This window comes from Macrobrachium nipponense, chromosome 20, assembly GCF_015104395.2.
Source record: "Macrobrachium nipponense isolate FS-2020 chromosome 20, ASM1510439v2, whole genome shotgun sequence".
NCBI lineage: Eukaryota > Metazoa > Arthropoda > Malacostraca > Decapoda > Palaemonidae > Macrobrachium > Macrobrachium nipponense.
In genome coordinates, this window is record NC_061089.1 from 60,867,849 (window position 1) to 60,886,129 (window position 18,281).

The window sequence follows — 18,281 nt, forward strand, 5'->3', positions numbered from 1 at the left end:
AGGATATCCAGTGCACTGTAAAGTGAAGACAATTGGATTAAAAAGTAACATCGGACGAACAAGATTACCAGTTGAGTACACTGGGTAGATAGCTAAGATTAAAACCCCACTTAATCACCAAAAGAGACACCTTGCGTTCAAGTGTATCCTTAAACATGGTCAATGCTACAAAGTTTATTGCGCAGAGCAGGGTTGGAGAATATTTATAACAATCTCAGGTGTGCTGGTCTAATACTACCATCTGAAATGCAAAATCTTACTTAAAGAAGAAGTAGGCCATTCCGTACTAATTCCATGTATGCCATGGCTCTAGAACACTTGACTGATTGATATATATCTACAAATAAACATCATGAGCATGTCAGTCGACGCAGGAAACGTATTATTAGCTAAATCGTGTTTAGAAATTATCGGTTAAATGTTTCTCAAAGTATTTATTCATTCCATACTTAATTATAGATACCTCTACCACTTATATCTAAAAGATTATATACAAATTTGGTATATAGTGGTGGAAACTGGCAATAAAGAAATGCATTTGTTATAAAAACGCAGCTTCCTCGATCATTTGAAAACTGTACCACGAACATTTTCCCTAAAGGTTATCTTTTGAAATTGAAGACAGTAAAAGAAATTCCTCGCATCTGTTGTCCAGCGTTATTTGCCATGAAGTTGACTATGAGTTTCTCAATCTCCTCTGAATTATCATGCAAAAGGTAGCAATTAATTAGCTTTGACATCAAGATTGCCACTGTGTTCTTCTGGCGAGATCAAAATAATTTCATATCACCAAGGAGACGCCAACTCTGTTTATCAAAACGAAACACCTGCCAATCCTTTGATATACAGTAACAATCATGTTGTTGTTTGAGATTAAGGCAGCCTTGCGCTGGCACGGCGTCTTGCTCCTACTGCAACTGGTAAACATTATTCTTTAATAATAATAACAACGAAAGCTATATAGAATTAAAGGTGTATGTATATTAACTCGTATAAGTTAAATTAGTGCCTATATCAATTTCTTAATAAGATGTACACTATTGCAAAGTGTTGCACAATCATTCCTCATTGTATTTTCCTTAAAGGAATAATAACCTCTTTCTCGTTAATGTATCTCAGCGTCATCTGGAAAATTTTGTGTAAAATTGTTTCAATTATTAAAATGAAACTAATAATTCCATACCTATTGATAAACTCTACCTACCTAAAATGTACTTTTGAAATTTAGATACAAATTGCTCGTACGCACAAACGGCTACACTTTTCATAATTATATATAAATGACAACATGAAGTTAAAAGGAGTTAGAAATGAAGCAAACAGGAAGTGTTCTCTGATAAGAAATTGGTTTCTTCATGGAAGCAAATTAAATCATGCGTTATTTAGTGCAATTGATTTGTCCAGAGAAATTTAAAACAAAATAATGTTTTTTTTTTTTACTTTAAGGCAAATTTCTCAAATAAAAGTTCCCCTATAGCATATAGTGACAGGACCTCTTTCTGCGTTACTTCCCTACAGGATCGGCGTCTTGATTGATCGACTAATTCAATTGGGTTCCGTAGACCGGCGCGGGCTCGTAGCACCGATAGCCACCAATTCCCACACATATTCGGCGAAATTAACATTCCTTGTGTTGCTAGGTTCCGTTGAAGGACGTAGTAACTCGAGCTTATATTAAAGCATTGTAATCCTTTAAACCTATTTACATCCTAACAATTTGTTAACCTTCTTTCTGAAGGAAAAGGGTACTGCATTTTTTAAAATAAGAATTGCATTGGAGAAACAAATCCACAGTCAAGCATATGCACTTACATTTAAAGAAAAATCTGTGCAGAAAGCTTTCGGGAAACTGATCGATTTCCCTTTTCAATCTCAGTCAGTTTCCCGAAGTCTTGTTGTAGTACATACTATAGTACGTAACTGTGGATTTGTTTCTCCATTTCAAGACTCATGCTGCTATGAGTATTGTTTAAGAATTGCATTGACAGATCTTATGCACTCTAATCGGTTTCATCTCCATCATCATCATCAACAACAACAACAGCCAGAGGGCTCTCCTGATGTTGTCGAAGCCGTCGGCTACATCACTTTCGTCGGAGCTCTCCTGTCGTTGTCCACGCTGCTGGTCACCCTATTTATTTTCACGTATTTCAGGTAAGTCTTATTTTATAGATATAGCTTTTGTCACTTTGCGTTTTTAGGCTGAAGTATCTTCACTTCGCGAATATCATCTAAGCATTTTATTCCTTAGTATTTCATGTGTGATTTATTTCTTGTACTTTTACGTGAAGAGTTTAGTCTTACTCTTTTCAAGCCAGTTGCTTTTTTATCAGGTATTTATTTCACATACGTTGTTCATTTATAACTAGATTCAGATAAATACCTTTGTTTATTTGCACATATTTCAGAAAGGCATTATTTTCACTCTTGCACTGGACGAGACACAGCTTTTACAGCAAATCCAAATAAGGCACTATTTTTGAACAATTGTTAAATGGCACGTTATTCATAGGGTACTGCGTTAGCCTTTTGTCTTTGTGTGATGTATACAGTGTAAATAGAGGTAAATTTGTAAGTATGAAAATGACTGGATTGTGCTATGGCACCGTCATTTCATAAAGATATTCTTTTAGGTATTTTTAGTGTTTAATGTGGTGAAAAAAAAGGCCGTTGCTTCACTGAAAACCTGAATAAACGTACAAAAGAGAGGGAAGTGAGAGCAGGGCAGAGCTATATTTGCACCTCTGTCGGTATTCATACGTTGACAATGGCACCGGTTGGCACTCAGAGAGTGCCACTTCACTATAGACCCGCAAAGCTTCCAAATATTATGAGTGTTACGCCTCGTGTATTGAAAGGGACAACTGTTTGTTCTGAGAATAAATTCACCTTGTAACTTCTTGAAGTAAGAGGCCAGCTTATTTCATTTCTTAATCCCTTTATTACTTCTAATACTTTTAAATCTACACGAATAATGAACTTGGGGAGCTTGTGCGCATTCAATAAATGAGGGTTATTTAGAACATTTTTTTCAACAACTTGTTTTATTTAAATGAGTGTTCTAGATTTTCTTAAAGTAGATTCTTTGCAGTGATAGCTCGTAATCCCTCTAGAGGCAAAATAAATAAATAAATAAATACAAAAAAAAAAAAAAAAAAAAAAAAAAAAACAATTCCTGTCTTCTTGGATCACTCTGGACTCTTAAGATAAAATGATATTCCGTAATTTTATCTTTAGTTTGTTTGTTTGTACGGTGTTTTTACGTTGCATGGAACCAGTGGTTATTCGGCAACGGAACCAACGGCTTTACGTGACCTCCGAACCACCTTGAGAGTGAACTTCTATCACCAGAAATACACATCTCTTACCCCTCAGTGGAATGCCCGAGACTAGAACTCGCGGCCACCGAGGTGGCAGGCCAAGACCGTACCGATCACGCCACTGAGGCGCTATATTTTCTTTTGTATTAAAACCTTGTTTAATATTACAAATGCAAATGGCTCCACTTAAATTTCCATGCTAATTCGGAAGCTTACAGAGCGTTCTTTATTTTCAACAGGGCGTTGGAGTGTGACCGCCTGAGGGTTCACCGAAATCTGGTGGTGTCTCTCATCATCCGCTTCGTAGTGATGCTGGTGCTCACTGAACCTTTCGTGTCGCAGAGAGAAAAGATCACCTACAGAGATGTGGTGGGTAATAAGTTTTGCTTTCTAGTGATTTCTGGCTCCTACGAATTACGAAGTCATATAATATATACGCTTGAAAGCGTCCAGTGAATGAAAAAGACTTTTTTTCAAATATTATATTACTTGACTTTAAGAGGGAAAGGCAGCTAGCATGATCATTCTTAAAGCAGTGGATCAGTCATCAAGTTTCATACAGCTATTTTATGTATGTTTTAGAAGTGACCGGAATGACTATGAATGCAGTTATTGGTACAGGAAGCACCTGTAATTATACTCGGTTTTTTTCCATCTGCCCACACGCCTGTGGTGTTTGCGTATGGTAACACTGCGTCCCGGGCTTTAGATAGTTACATTCAGCTTACATTTAACAATTATAATAATATCCTATTTCGAATATTAACGGTGTAATTCGCTTACAGTAAATTATTAAAACACTTTTCAGTTGCAAATGAAAACTTACACATAGCGTAACTATCTCAAGCCCGGGACGCAGTGTTACCATACGCAAGCACCACAGGCGGGTGGACAGATGGAAAAAAAAAAAAAGTATAGTTAAATACATACTTCGAATTTTTTAGCTTTCCTAGATATTGACCCCCAAAGGTTTTCGGGGGTCGTGATATAGGACTAATATTTCTTGGGGATCATTGTCTTTATGATATTTACGTACAGTCTTTCGTTTGTGTTTTAACGGTAATCCACCAACTGGCTCGTACTAAACACGACGCAAAGGTGGATAGATACTGTGTTGAAAGCCTTGGGGGTCACTTCTAGCAAAGATCCGGAATTTTTCGTTTGACGCTCATGGAAATGTCTTCCGTTTAAAAAAATATTGTCCAAGTCTTGAAAAATGGCTCTTCCATGACACCGAAAGGTATATCATGTCCCTGGGAAGGCGTTCTGAGTCCTTAGGCAAAAATGTTGAAGGAATGTTGCATCGCCGAGCTTTTAGGGGAAGCTAAGCAGAATGTAAAAAAAAAAAAATAGTGCATGAAAAAGTGTTTGTGTCAGATTGTATTTATACTGCGTGAAAGTATTTTGTATTAGAGGAAAGATGGATAGATATTTCCATGTACATGGATTATTAGTAGCTACAATGGCGATTTATTTTCTTGATTGTTTCGTCGTATTGAATATATATATATATATATATATATATATATACATATATATATATATATATATATATATATATATATATATATATATATATATATTATATATATGTGTGTGTGTGTGTGTGTGTGTGTGTGTGTGTGTGTGTGTGTGTGTGTGTGCGCGCTCGCGCTTGTAGGACTGCTTCCATTTTCTTTTTACGTCCTTAGACTAAGGAAGAAAGTCAAGTGTGAAACTCTTTCTCTGTTTTAAAAAGAAAATGCTAAACGTTCATGTTTCACACTTTAGGAATTGAAGAATTTATGGCTGTCACGATCTGATTTCGAATTCAGAAAGGTTTTACAGCGTCGCAGTTTTTATGAGGAAACGGCGATAATCGACTCGAGGGTTAAACATAGACAAGCGACCCGTGGGTGTTTAAAACTCTTCAATATAGAGAAAAAACTGACATGTTTAAATGAAAGAACGTTGAATTAAACCTGAATAGGAAACTAAACAATTAAAGTAACTAGAAACTGATTCACACACAAAAAAAGAAAAGGCCTCCAATTGAACGATTATTTCAAAATACATAATTTCCATTCCATTTGATTTGTTTGAAATTCCTCTAAGCTATTTTTTACGATACCCTTCCGGATCTTATAAGGACTAATTTACCAGAATTAAATGGAAAATCACCTGAATAAAATGAGATCTTATCCCCTCACTGCTTTTCAGTCAATTTTTAGAAAATTGCTAAGAATGAGGACTTCATTTTATTGCTCTGATATTTCCAACTTGTCTGGAAAATGAAAATCCTGTCACCCAGACAAAATAAATGAATAAATCAATTAATTGAAAATTGCAAAAAAAAAATCTCCTTGATTCTTGCTATCGCTTGACAATTCCCAAAAATGTATAGTTATGAGATCTTACTAGAAACAGAACGAGTGATGTCTGGAGTTTACTGAAGTCTTTCATCACACTGAAGTCTCAGGCTGAACTTGCTCCGATGCCGTTTTTTCTTCACAACATTGGCCATTAGCAGTGTTACCATAAGCAGTCTTCTGATTTTTTTACGTTATTTATGATTTAATGGTTAGAATGAGTATTTTCCGATGTAGAATGATTTACCGTGACGTAAAAATAAACTACGCGTCTCTAGCTGAACATAAAGCATTTTTGACGAAGAAAAATAAAGGATTCCAATAAAATTCATTTATTTAAATGAGCAGGATATGTTTTATAACCTTATCTTCATAATAAAACACAAAGGTAAAGTGAAGAATTTTATTCCTCACCGCCCTGGCTGGCTGTGGGCAGAATATCCATGGAGGATTGCTAGATGTCACTAGAAAGCCACTCTAGTAGACGAAATTCCTCAAAACGGCAACACTGGCCGCTGAAGCGATATTGAGAATCTCTATCATTCATAACAATGTTTCAAGTGTCTCGGTCTTTGTGTGGCTCCGCTATGGAGTAAAGACCGTCCTTCGGGGCTCTCTAAGGCTCGTGAGTATCGTCCGAGTCTGTTGGTCTTTGTATTATTAGAAAGGAAAGAAGGATTTTTCTTTATGATAAGTTGTAGGTCGTCGTGGATGGTCATTTTTAGGAAACGTCCTAGGGCACAAAACTGTGTTGATATCATCGGATGCCCACGAGCACAAATGCGCAAGCTTCTGTTGAAGGTTAATCTAATAATGAAAGCAAGAAAAAGAGAGAGAACCTTATTAGGTGACAGGTCAAAATCAACGTCGAAAGTGCGTCACTCTCCAATCAAAGGAAAACTTAGTGATTCAGCATGAAAGCAATCATATGCATTTTGCTGAAGAAATTATGCACATTCAAGTCAGAAACTGTTCCCAAAACTTGATCGTTTTCCTTTATACTCAAAAAAAAAGAATAAAAGAAAAGACGAAGACGGTCTCGTATCAGAATGAATGTTGTTTTCCTCTCCTGTTTTCAGGAGAGATTCGACAATTTTCAGGAGACAATATAGTTCTGGCTGTGTTTTGTCTTCTTCCACGTGGGTATATTGGAAATCAGCTACGGAGATTTCTCCATGAAAATAGAATACCTGAAGAGTTCTTGGCATCATCCTGGCTCCCTCCCCAGCACCACTACCCCCAACAACCCAAAACCCTAAAATAAAACAAAAACTGAACGACCTCCATGGACACTGCGTTAGTTCACAGTGAAACGTTGTATAGGAAGAGTAGAAAAAGTCTCCGAAGGTATTACTTGCTATGAAAGGGTTTGTTTGCTGTCCTTTCGGTTCTGAATAGTAGCCTAATGGATACCGTTCTCGGGAACAAAGGACTTACCTAAGTATAAAGTTCCAGAGGATGAAGGGCGCTGTGCCCTCAAGCTTTTCTTTCCAATGCTACTCTGTGGATATTTTGTCTTCTATTGTGGTCTGTTTTCTTCAAGAGTTTACTGAATTCCGCTCCTCGTTTGCTATTTTTGAGTAGAGCTATGCCTTCCCCTTCAGCATTATCATGCTGCGGATCTCGTTATTCCTTTTCTTATACACAATCTTGAATAACAATGATGATACGCTGAAGAATGTCAGTTTTTATGGAAGTCGAAAAATACAGTGTTGATAAGCAGGTAACAAAAGTCGTTGGAAACGTTGAATAACTGAATGAAAATTCCCCGTTTAATATTTGCGGTTTGAGCTTTTTCATAACTCGAGCACATTATTTGTTCGCCTAGATTTTTCATAATTAAACAAATTGCTCCGACGCAGAAAACTTCTGGATTAGGTAAGAATAATGCTTTGAATGTTTGCTAGCTTTGGGAGCTCATGACCATTGTTAGCTCGTCCTTTGTACATCATGCTCGGTCGGGCTCTTGGATGAGAATTCTCAAGAGAGTATTCTCATCCTGTCGCTCTTTCTGAAGACTGGTAAACGCCAAGAAAGAGCGCATTCCTTGTGGCTCTTGTCATTTATATCGATCTCTGAGTTGTTAAGAAGGCGCACATTGTCTCAAGTCCGTTTGTTTTCGAATGTAGTATTTTTTTTCTTTTTTACGAGATTCTGTACTATTTATATTTTTTGTACGTTTGACTTTAAGTGAATTTTTAAATCAGAATGATAATAATCACCAATTCGGATAATAAAAGCACCTTTGACCTTTTTTTTTCTTTTACCCAACAGGTTTCACTTTTACAATATCTCTATGTATATAGTTGTTGTTATTAAAGGCAGTAATGAAAACCATGCTCATTCTTGTGGAATATCATAAGCGAAGTTATTATACTCTGTTTTTTTCCATCTGTCCACCCGCCTGTGATACTTGCGTATGGTAACACTGCGTCCTGGGCTTAGGATAGTTACGCTATGTATAAGTTTTAGGTAAATAAAAGGATATCTGGATGTACCTTTGCAACTGAAAAGTGTTTTATAATTTACTGTATGCAAATTACACCGTTAATATTCAAAATGGGGTATTATTATAATTGTTGAATGTAAGCTGAATGTAACTATCTAAAGCCCGGGACGTAGTGTTACCATGCGCAAACACCACTGGCGGACGGACAGATGGAAAAAAACCGAGTATAGTTATCGTGAGCTTAATAATCTTCACGAGACCCGATTTAGTAAAGATGAGGTGTTGCTTGGAATCCTATTACTCTTCAGTCACTCATTACCCAGTAATTAATTGCATCAGTGGAGATTATATTAAGCGCGAAAATACCCCTCGTTTATCATTAACTCTAGTAGCGAAATTAGGCTGAAAATCTCATTATGTTTATGGGAAAATCACTAAAGATACAACGTTGGCTAAAGAAAAAAAGTCTTCATCGAGTAAGCAGTTGGAAACAAATAGAAATAATCTGTTGTTGTTTTTTCTATGAAGGGCGCGTTTTGTCTTTTATCTGGAAAATATGAATTATTCATTTCATCACTTGTTTCCAGATGGATTTCTGTATTAGAGCCGAACCTTGGCACATTTTATTTTTTATTTGGCTATACTTTGAACGGATTACTGAGTCCTTTATTTATACGTTATTTCACTGATATGACAAATGTCATTTGAGCTTATTTGAATTGGCACCTGGGTGACGTCACCTTCTCAAAACCGGAACAGAATCCGGGGATCAAAAGCAAAAGAAAAATAAACAAGTAATAAATGCGCCGAAGTGTCTTCGGCACAATCGATTTTCTGCACAGCGTGTAATCCTGTATGAAACTCTCAGCCAGGCCCGACTGTGGCCTGTGTTGTTGGCACTTATAAACGGTGTCAGGCGCAAAGATCCTAAGTTTAACATTTAATGAAATAAAAACCACGGAGGCACGAGGGCTGCAGTTTGGTATGATTGATGATTGGGGGTTGCATGATCAACACCCCAATTTGCAGCCCCCTAGCGTCCGTAGTTTTTAAGATCTGAGGGCGGACAGAAAAAATGAGGACGGACAGACAAATCCACCGGAATAGTTTTCTTTTACAGAAAAGTAATAAAAAGAATGTAATTTCCGATCTCGAACTTGTTTACGAACGAGAAAATATTGTTTTAAACTTCTTGGAAATTTCCGTAAGTTTGTGTTCAAGAAATTTGTGATGTTACAGCGTCTGGAAAATTATTTTATCAGTAAAGCATTTCATATTGTCCCATGAAAACTGCACGGCTTTGTCGAAGACATTGTAAGCTCATTTCGTTTCAGCAAGTGGTTAGTTGGCAATGATTAGCCACTCAGAAATTTTTCTTTCTTGTTGTTATTATTATTATTATTATTATTATTATTATTATTATTATTATTATTATTATTATTATCTGTTAAACTGAGAAGTTTTTAGAAAGTAAGGAACACCTTTCAAGGAACACACACAGATACAAGCACGCATAATTTGAATGTATCGTTAACTTTTAAACACTGAAGTAAAATGTTCCTTCTTTATAAATCGAAATCGTCGAAGATTAATAACTCCTCAAAGTTATAGAATGATAAATATATCCTTTTCCTTTTCTGCTAAAGAATAGTCCTTGAGACATCCCATTTACCATTTAGCATTCTTTCCCGAAAGATTCTCTTTTTGAACGTAAAATATGTAATCTAATCAGTTTGCGTTTCCATTTCGTGGAGGGTAGAATTAAAACTGCATCAGCGAAATTTGGCGAAGCCAGGAACAACATAGGTAAAGCGTAGTCATTCAGCCATGAAAATCAACGACTGAATGCAAGTTTGCCTCGATGCAGAAGTGCAATATAAAAAGCTTGCGCAAACTTTCAAGGTCCCGTTTTATTAAATTCTTAAAGAGTGAGATCTTTGCAAGGGGAAAATATTTGATTCTGGTTGACATGTTGACAGGATCTTTTCAAGGTCGAGACACTATTGATGATTTAGAGTTACGAAAATTTTTTTTTATTATTATTATTCTTTTCTATAGCTTGGTCTGGAAAGACTAATAGATTCTTTGTATTAGTCGTTATTTGACACTGTGCTGTTGTTGATAATAGGTTTGGTTCTTGAATATATACCCATTATTAAACAGTCACCGTTCTATTCGAAGCGATCACTGTTTTCCGATTTCCAAAAAAAAAAGTTACATAATGAGTGACCTGCGAGACACTGCAAGATCTATTTAGCGAACTCTGGTATTTTTTTTTATTGATTTAATGGGACACTATACCTGCATTTGATTTCTTTTACTTGTGAGACAATATTTTTGTAGGTCGGGAAAGACCACCGGCCTAGTTGAGCACAGGGGAATTAGAATAGTGATTCTGCTAATGTAAATGATTTCCAATGTTAGTGAACTGTGAGATAGTACGTTCTACCAAACTGAGAGACAATACTAATTCTCTTAATGTGAGATTATACAAATCCTATCTACCTATAGCAAGTCTTCTTATTCTTTTGGGAGAAGAGATTATTATTATTATATTTTTTTTTTTTTGCTTGTCATCTTTCACGAATACATAACACCCATCCGTTACAATGAGAAATGACGTCAGTCCTTTCCTACGCAGGACTGGCTCTGCAAGACCCTCCTTGGAGTGAGGATGTACGCACAGATGTCCTCAATCAACTGGATGTTCGTCGAAGGACTGTATCTCCACTCCAGACTGACGTCCAACATCTTTAACGACGGAGCTCCTTTTATGCTTTATTACGCCATTGGATGGGGTGAGTCATTTGATAGAAATAATGGATCAGTGAGTTAATAACGACTAAATCGATTTTAAAAAAGGTTTGCATTTCTTATAGACCGTAGTTGAAAAATGCGTTCAGATTTAGATTGCGTCTAGGAAGACTAGACGTTTTCATTTTGACTTCCCTCTTCTTCTTCTTCGTCTTCTTCTTCTTCTTCTTCTTATTCTTCTTAATCGGGAATAGTACCAGTACATTATCGTACTAAATAGGCTATAGAATTTATAGCTCCCATCCTAGTTTGTCATCTTTTCCTTCGTTTTTTGGCTGCTGTCTTGTCGCAAATATTTATATTGGAGTAAAAATGTTTGTTAGCATATCCTGTCTGATGTCATAAAAAGAGAATTGTCTCAGAGCAGTCTTGACTTCTTCGCCAAAAGTCTGGAGTTTCCGTTGGAGTCAGAGGCATCCTTTCTCAAGGGAGAAAGATTCCGCATTGAGAATATCAGTGGACATTATGCAATGGCTAATCATTTCCATGATCTATTAAGGAAATATTCATAAAGGAGGATGTTTTGAAGAATGAGTTATGCATGAAAAAAAATCATCACTCTTAATTAACAACAATCAGTTTTTTTTAATTCATTGAATATTGAAGAAAGGTTAGTGTCTCGAAATTATTTATAGAAAATCTGACTCATAAAATAATCACTCCAGTGCTCCTCAACAACCACAACCAAAATAACCACTTTTTTCTTTACAATCTCATCCCTGGTAGTAGATTTTTTTTATGCTGACAGTTAGTCGACTCAGATGCTAAAGAATTTATTCATATTTTTCAGAAAACTTACCGAACTCATATATTATTTATTAAGGAGGTAAAAAATCCTTTCTTCATTTGCTTAAGATTTTCGCATGTGTGTTGATAGTTTACTGTACTCAGGTACACCGTTGCTGTTCATCCCAGCCTGGGCCGCTACCATGTACTTCTACCACCCTGTGCACTGCTGGAAGGGATACGGCTCTCTCACCTATGTGTGGATACTCGTTGCTCCGATGGTGATCGCTCTGATGGTGAGTAGTAGTCAGTCCCCTTGTGATTCCCAACAGAATACGCTTGATTCAATTGAGAACATTATTCCTCTTACACTGTAAACGGAATTCAATATATTCCTTCATCATTTTGCATAAGATCTTGTTTTTGCAGCGTAGTTGCAGATGTTGATTAGATCTGTAGATTACTGGTTGGCGTCGAGAATGGATCTTTAGTCATAAAGGTAACTCGAGTGAAAATTTTAAAGAATAATTAGGAGCTTAAGGAAGTTTCTGGTTGATCTGGTCTAGCACACTTACACTCACACGCATATATATATATATATATATATATATATATATATATATATATATGCCTGTGTATGTGTAGATGTATATATATATTATATATATATATATATTAATATTATTATATATATTCATAATATAAATAAATTATACTAATGTGGTGTGTGGTATATGCAGAATGGTGTGTTATATATCTATTACTTTATATATATATCTCTTCTCTATTCTCTATATACGTTATATCATATAACTGTCATCTCTCTATCTCTTATAATATATACTATTCTTAAAATGATTGTGTTATATATAGTAGATTTTTGAATCACCTACTAATGATCAAAGCGTTATGTTTAAATGCAGGGCAGTTACAATTCTCATTGCAAATTATTCCAAAGTTACAAGGAAAGTGAGATATATATATATATCTATATATATATATATATATATATATCAATACATATATGTATATCTATATGTGTGTGTGTATATGCAGAATGTGTGTATATATATATTATTATATATATATATACGTATATATATATACATATATAATATATAATATATATAATTTAATATATTATATATATTATATATATATAATGTGTGTGTGTGAAGATAAAAGGCCCATAAAACGCTATTTGAACGTTGCAACCATATATTTCGAGCACTTCGAAATATATGGTTGCAACGTTCAAATAGTGTTTTATGGGGCCTTTTATCTTCATATTATACTGTTGTATTACAGTAAATATATATATATATATATATATATATATATATAAATATATATATGTGTGTGTGTGTGTGTGTGTGTGTGTGTGTGTGTGTGTGTGCTTGCTTAAAAAATCACAGTAGATGCACGTTACTTCATTTAAATAAGCGAATACCACAGGAAAATGATAGGCAGAAATCCAATCGCTTTCGTCTTTACTAAGACGAAAGCGTGTGTGTATACAGAGAGAGAGAGAGAGAGAGAGAGAGAGAGAGAGAGAGAGAGAGAGAGAGTCTTACACGTGCCATGGTTCCTTCACATATACTTGGCCTTGAGTACCGGAAGGTGAAGGGTGCTTAGAAATCCCGAATGTGCGACTGAGTATGTATATGTTAAAAGAATGACCTCGATTATCAAAGAGTGTATTGCATTCTCTTTTGAAATGTTCTATTTTAATCACAGATATGACGAATCTTGTTGCTTCTCCTGTACATAGTTTCTGTCAAATAGGGACGGCGTCTTTTTCAAAAGAAAAATGATATCCTATCCTAGATGGAGATCTGATAGCCATACCTATGCCCCCACTAAGGAGGAAAAATGCCTGGCTCTCTGCCAGTAGATTTATCAACAACTGGAAATCCAACTCACATTCTCTTTTGCATATTAATGAATCTGAAGCTTGCTCTCCTTTTGAACAGTCGGGTCTCTTCGTTTCTCGTCTGTCATCTAATTTTCCTTCCTTGAATTCCAGCGCCGCTGATGCTCCTACTTTAGAAATCTCCGGTATTATATCCTCAACAATATTCTTTGCTCAGAAGTCTGTAACCCCTTACCCCGACCCCCACCATCCCCCAGCGTCCCAATTTTCAATTCTCTCATATAAATATGTAATGTACTTCAGCATCTCTTCTATCAAACCTTTGTTGATCAGGTTGCTACCAATTTTCTTTTCAAGAGATTGAATTGTGCAGCTTCATAAAAGTACTTCTGAAAAACCAGATGTTATGTTTTCATGTTGCATTAAATTTTTAGATGGTTTATTGAGCCCTTATTCGTCTTTGTCTTGAATACCTCTCTCGTATTCAACGAGTCTTTCATCGCTCGTCTTAGGTACATTACACCCAATGTCATTCGTGCGCGGTTTTCCCATAACAGCAGAATAACTTTACTGACACTCTCTTCATATTATCCTGCCCGTCTTCTAGTGAGTTTTAATTCCTGAGTATTCATTCAGAGGACTCCTAACACCTGGCTGGCCATCACATCCATAGACTTTAAGGAAATCAACAAACCCGGATTCCATAATTTGTGGTTGGTCCCCCCTATTACTCTCCCCTCCTTCTACCCACCTCCCCCCCCATCCCCCCACTTTTGAAGGGGTGGCGCCAGAAAGGCACAGGCTTCCGGTTTATCAACAAAACACTATCGTGGGCAACCCAAGGTATAATCCTGACAATTTTAGTCTGGTCAGACATCTCCAGTGGACGGGAACATACCGGATGAGATATTGGATATCTTCCCCGACATAGAACAGTCCTCTACAGGTATCTGAGAAGACGAAACCGGACAGGGATATGCTATGCATCTTAATTTTTCCTCATAAGTATTTTCTACAGCGCGTTCCTGTGCTCCTATTATTTGGCCAGATAATTTCATAAACATAATATATATATATATATATATATATATATATATATATATATATATATATATATATATATATATACACATACATACATATGTATATATATATTTATATATATATATATATATATATATATATATATATATATAGTATGTATATTATAGATATAAAGTATATAGATTCCTCATAAAGGGTAGTTCCAGTATTATTCAATTTTTATGTACTTTTATAACGTACCTCTCTCTCTCTCTCTCTCTCTCTCTCTCTCTCTCTCTGTATATATATATATATATATATATATATATATATATATATATATATATATATATGTATATAAATTGTGTGTGTGTGTAAATGTAGGAGGAAGCTTTTGCATGTATGCGTGCCTTTTACTTCGGAATATATCCACACAAAAGCGAAAAATCTGTGTAGCCTCCCATAAATAGGTATCTTCTGCTTCAGAAGGGCAGTAATTCATAGTAAACATGCGATGCTCTTCCAACCCCCATCCTCTCTCTCTCTCTCTCTCTCTCTCTCTCTCTCTCTCTCTCTCTCTCTCTCTCTCTCTCTCTCTCTCTCTCTCTCTCTCTCTCTCCATGTCTATCTGTCTGTCTGGGTCTGCCTCATTCAGAATTCTTTTTTTAAATTCCGAAATAACAAAACGTGAAAAATATTAATTCAAAGGACTCCATAATATTCCATTTCCCGTTAAGCTACAAAAAAATACTTCTGTATTCGAAAATAACATGAGTGAATTCTATTGCGTCAGGATTACGTTTTCTTTTCATATCAAGCTCTCTGGAACATTTTTACGCGAACATTTTATTCCCGTTGCATTTCGCTACATTATTTTTAGTGTTAACGGAATATATTTGTTTATAAATGTATATATGCTGGTGTAGTACATATATCTCGCGCCAATATAGCTAACATCGAATTTCACGGAAGGATAACGCATCGATGTAGATTATTGCGTTTAATTATCTCAAACGATAATGTGAAAAAGATATAAGGATTTACTGAATGTTTTCCCGTATCGATTCATTTCCCTTCTGCATACAGACTGATAAAAATTATAGGACTATGAAAGAAATTTAGGTATTGGTAAATAAAAAGTAAAATAATCCCTTTTCAAATAGTCTTCATTTTTTATAAATTCAAATTAAAAGGTTTCTTGCTCAACACTAGATCAGTATAGTAGAAGATTCCACGTTATTACCATTAATAGTATTATCATTATCAGGATGGGTCTGATTGAATAATCTTTATATCTCAGTCTCAAAGTATATTTCATTGAATATATATACATAATATATATATATATATATATATATATATATATATATATATATATATATATATATATATATATATATATATATATATATATATATATATATATATATATATCAGCAATAGAGGAGTTCCGTGAAAATCGGGAGGCGAATAATTAATATTAAAGCCTTGGTTTTAATATCTATTATAAAAACACTCACGCACACACACACACACACACACACACACACACACATATATATATATATATATATAATATATATATATATATATATATATATATGTGTGTGTGTGTGGTGTGTGTGTGTGTGTATATACACAGTGCAAGGAAACAAGAAAGACGTCTTATGGTATATTTTCAAAGCTTTATTAGCCAAGTTTCGAGGGCCTTGGACCGTTATATCAGCTGTAAAAAAGACGAATACATTTAAATAGAATAAAAAAAGACTTACTCTAAAACCATCAACATACCATTGTAATAAGAATATACAAAACATAGAACTCTGAGACAAATGTGTGACTATACTCTGTTTTTTTCCATCTGTCCATCCGCCTGTGGTGTTTTTGTATGGTAACACTGCGTCCCGGGCTTTAGATAGTTACGCTATTTGTAAGTTTTAGGTAAATAAAAGGATATCTGGGTGTACATTTGCAACTGAAAAGTGTTTTAATAATTTACTGTATGCGAAATACACCGTTAATATTCGAAATAGGATATTATTATAATCGTTGAATGTAAGCTGAATGTAACTATCTAAAGCCCGGGACGCAGTGTTACCTTACAAAAACACCACAGGCGGATGGACAGATGAAAAAAAACAGAGTATAGAGAAGTAAACAAACGTCCCAAGTAAGGATTCAGGTGGACATCGGCACGCAATAGTTTTACTCGTCATGTCTAGTAATATAAGTCATATCTTACAATGGTAATAATATCCAGTTACCCATTGCATAAATTTTAGATGTAAATCATGTAGTTTTTTATTCGTTTAATATTCTTTTCAGATTTTCATTTGCCCCCTTCATTTTCTCACTTTTGTCAGCAGATTATTCTTATCCTTCAGAGTCCATATTTTGTTTTAGTTCCAGTTGAAGAGTTGTGACTCACGATACTGCTTATTTGTCTTCGTATTGCGAGTCGAATCTGTAGTGCTCAGGTATAGTTTCCTTTAGCTTCGTCTTCTGCTATAAGTCAGTAAAACGGATGGACTTATAAATGAACAACAAATATTAAACGGTCAAAGTGCCCCTTATGCTGGTGAACGAATTTGCTGTGTAAATATCGAAGGATTCACTTTCCACCAGTGTTTTTATGTCCGTATTTTAATATTTGTCTATTTCCAAACATACATTTTACTGCAAACTTCGTTCCTTTACCAAGAAGTGTATATATATATATGTGTGTGTGTGTGTGTGCGTGCTTATGTGCATGCGTATACACGCACGCTGATAGTGTGTATTCTATATGCATGCACTAACATATGTATGTATGCACGTATGCATTTCAAATTTACACAAAAATGGAGCAAATGTATTACATCTAAAGTTAGTCGATATCTCCAACTATTATGGGAGATGTCGATGATTTGCAATATTTTTCTAGGTTAGCTCGAGCCCTTACATCTTGCCGGAGGTAGGCATGCTTAAATATCTCCTGTAACTTCCTCAGGCTTTTTTTTTTATCGTGAAATCCTTATTTCTCTCTCTCTCTCTCTCTCTCTCTCTCTCTCTCTCTCTCTCTTTGGTGGTAATACCTCGCTACGATTAACGGTGTTTATAATCGTTTATTGAATCCCAGTAGTAATAAACACCATTGCACACATTCGTATTGTGGCACATATTTTGTCCTCTACTCATAAAAATGACCTTCTAATCTACTATATCAACATTTATGAAGCAGATGCCATCGTAAATCAGTGTAACAGCTTAGCAGCATCAAAACCACACAGAAAATTAACTTCCCTCATGAAACATTAACGTCACGTCTTTCACGGCTTTTTTTTTCGCCGTTGCTCGAGATCCTTACAAAGGACTGAAAAAGGAGACGGAGGTTGCTTTCATATTTACATATAGTCAAAGGCTTCTGTCCTGGAAGCCCTTTGTTTCCTTGAGAGAAATCTCACTTTTCTTGGGACTCTCTTTCTCTCGCTCGGTCTGAGATGAAAGCTGAGGAGGAGCTTCCTTTATGGAGACCGCCATTGCTGGGCTGGATTCTTCGCCTGTGATCAGCAATGCTTCCACCTCCACGCAAACAAATTCATGCTTCATCCTATCATTTTTCGCAGAGCGGAACCAAGTTCAAGGTATATATATATATATATATATATATATATATATATATATATATATATGTATATATATATATATGTATATATATATATATATATGTATATGTATATGTATGTATG

At 35.3% G+C, this 18,281-nt stretch overlaps 1 protein-coding gene across 1 annotated transcript in view; it reads left to right on the forward strand.

Moving 5' to 3' along the window:
* LOC135226487 (vasoactive intestinal polypeptide receptor-like) overlaps window positions 1–18,281 on the forward strand; it is a 309,527-nt gene that overhangs the window by 264,115 nt on the left and 27,131 nt on the right. The window contains exons 5-8 of the mRNA XM_064266104.1: window positions 2,045–2,154; window positions 3,560–3,689; window positions 10,759–10,915; window positions 11,823–11,953. Of these exons, the coding sequence (XP_064122174.1) occupies window positions 2,045–2,154; window positions 3,560–3,689; window positions 10,759–10,915; window positions 11,823–11,953 (528 nt within the window). The remainder of the gene's footprint in view (window positions 1–2,044; window positions 2,155–3,559; window positions 3,690–10,758; window positions 10,916–11,822; window positions 11,954–18,281) is intronic.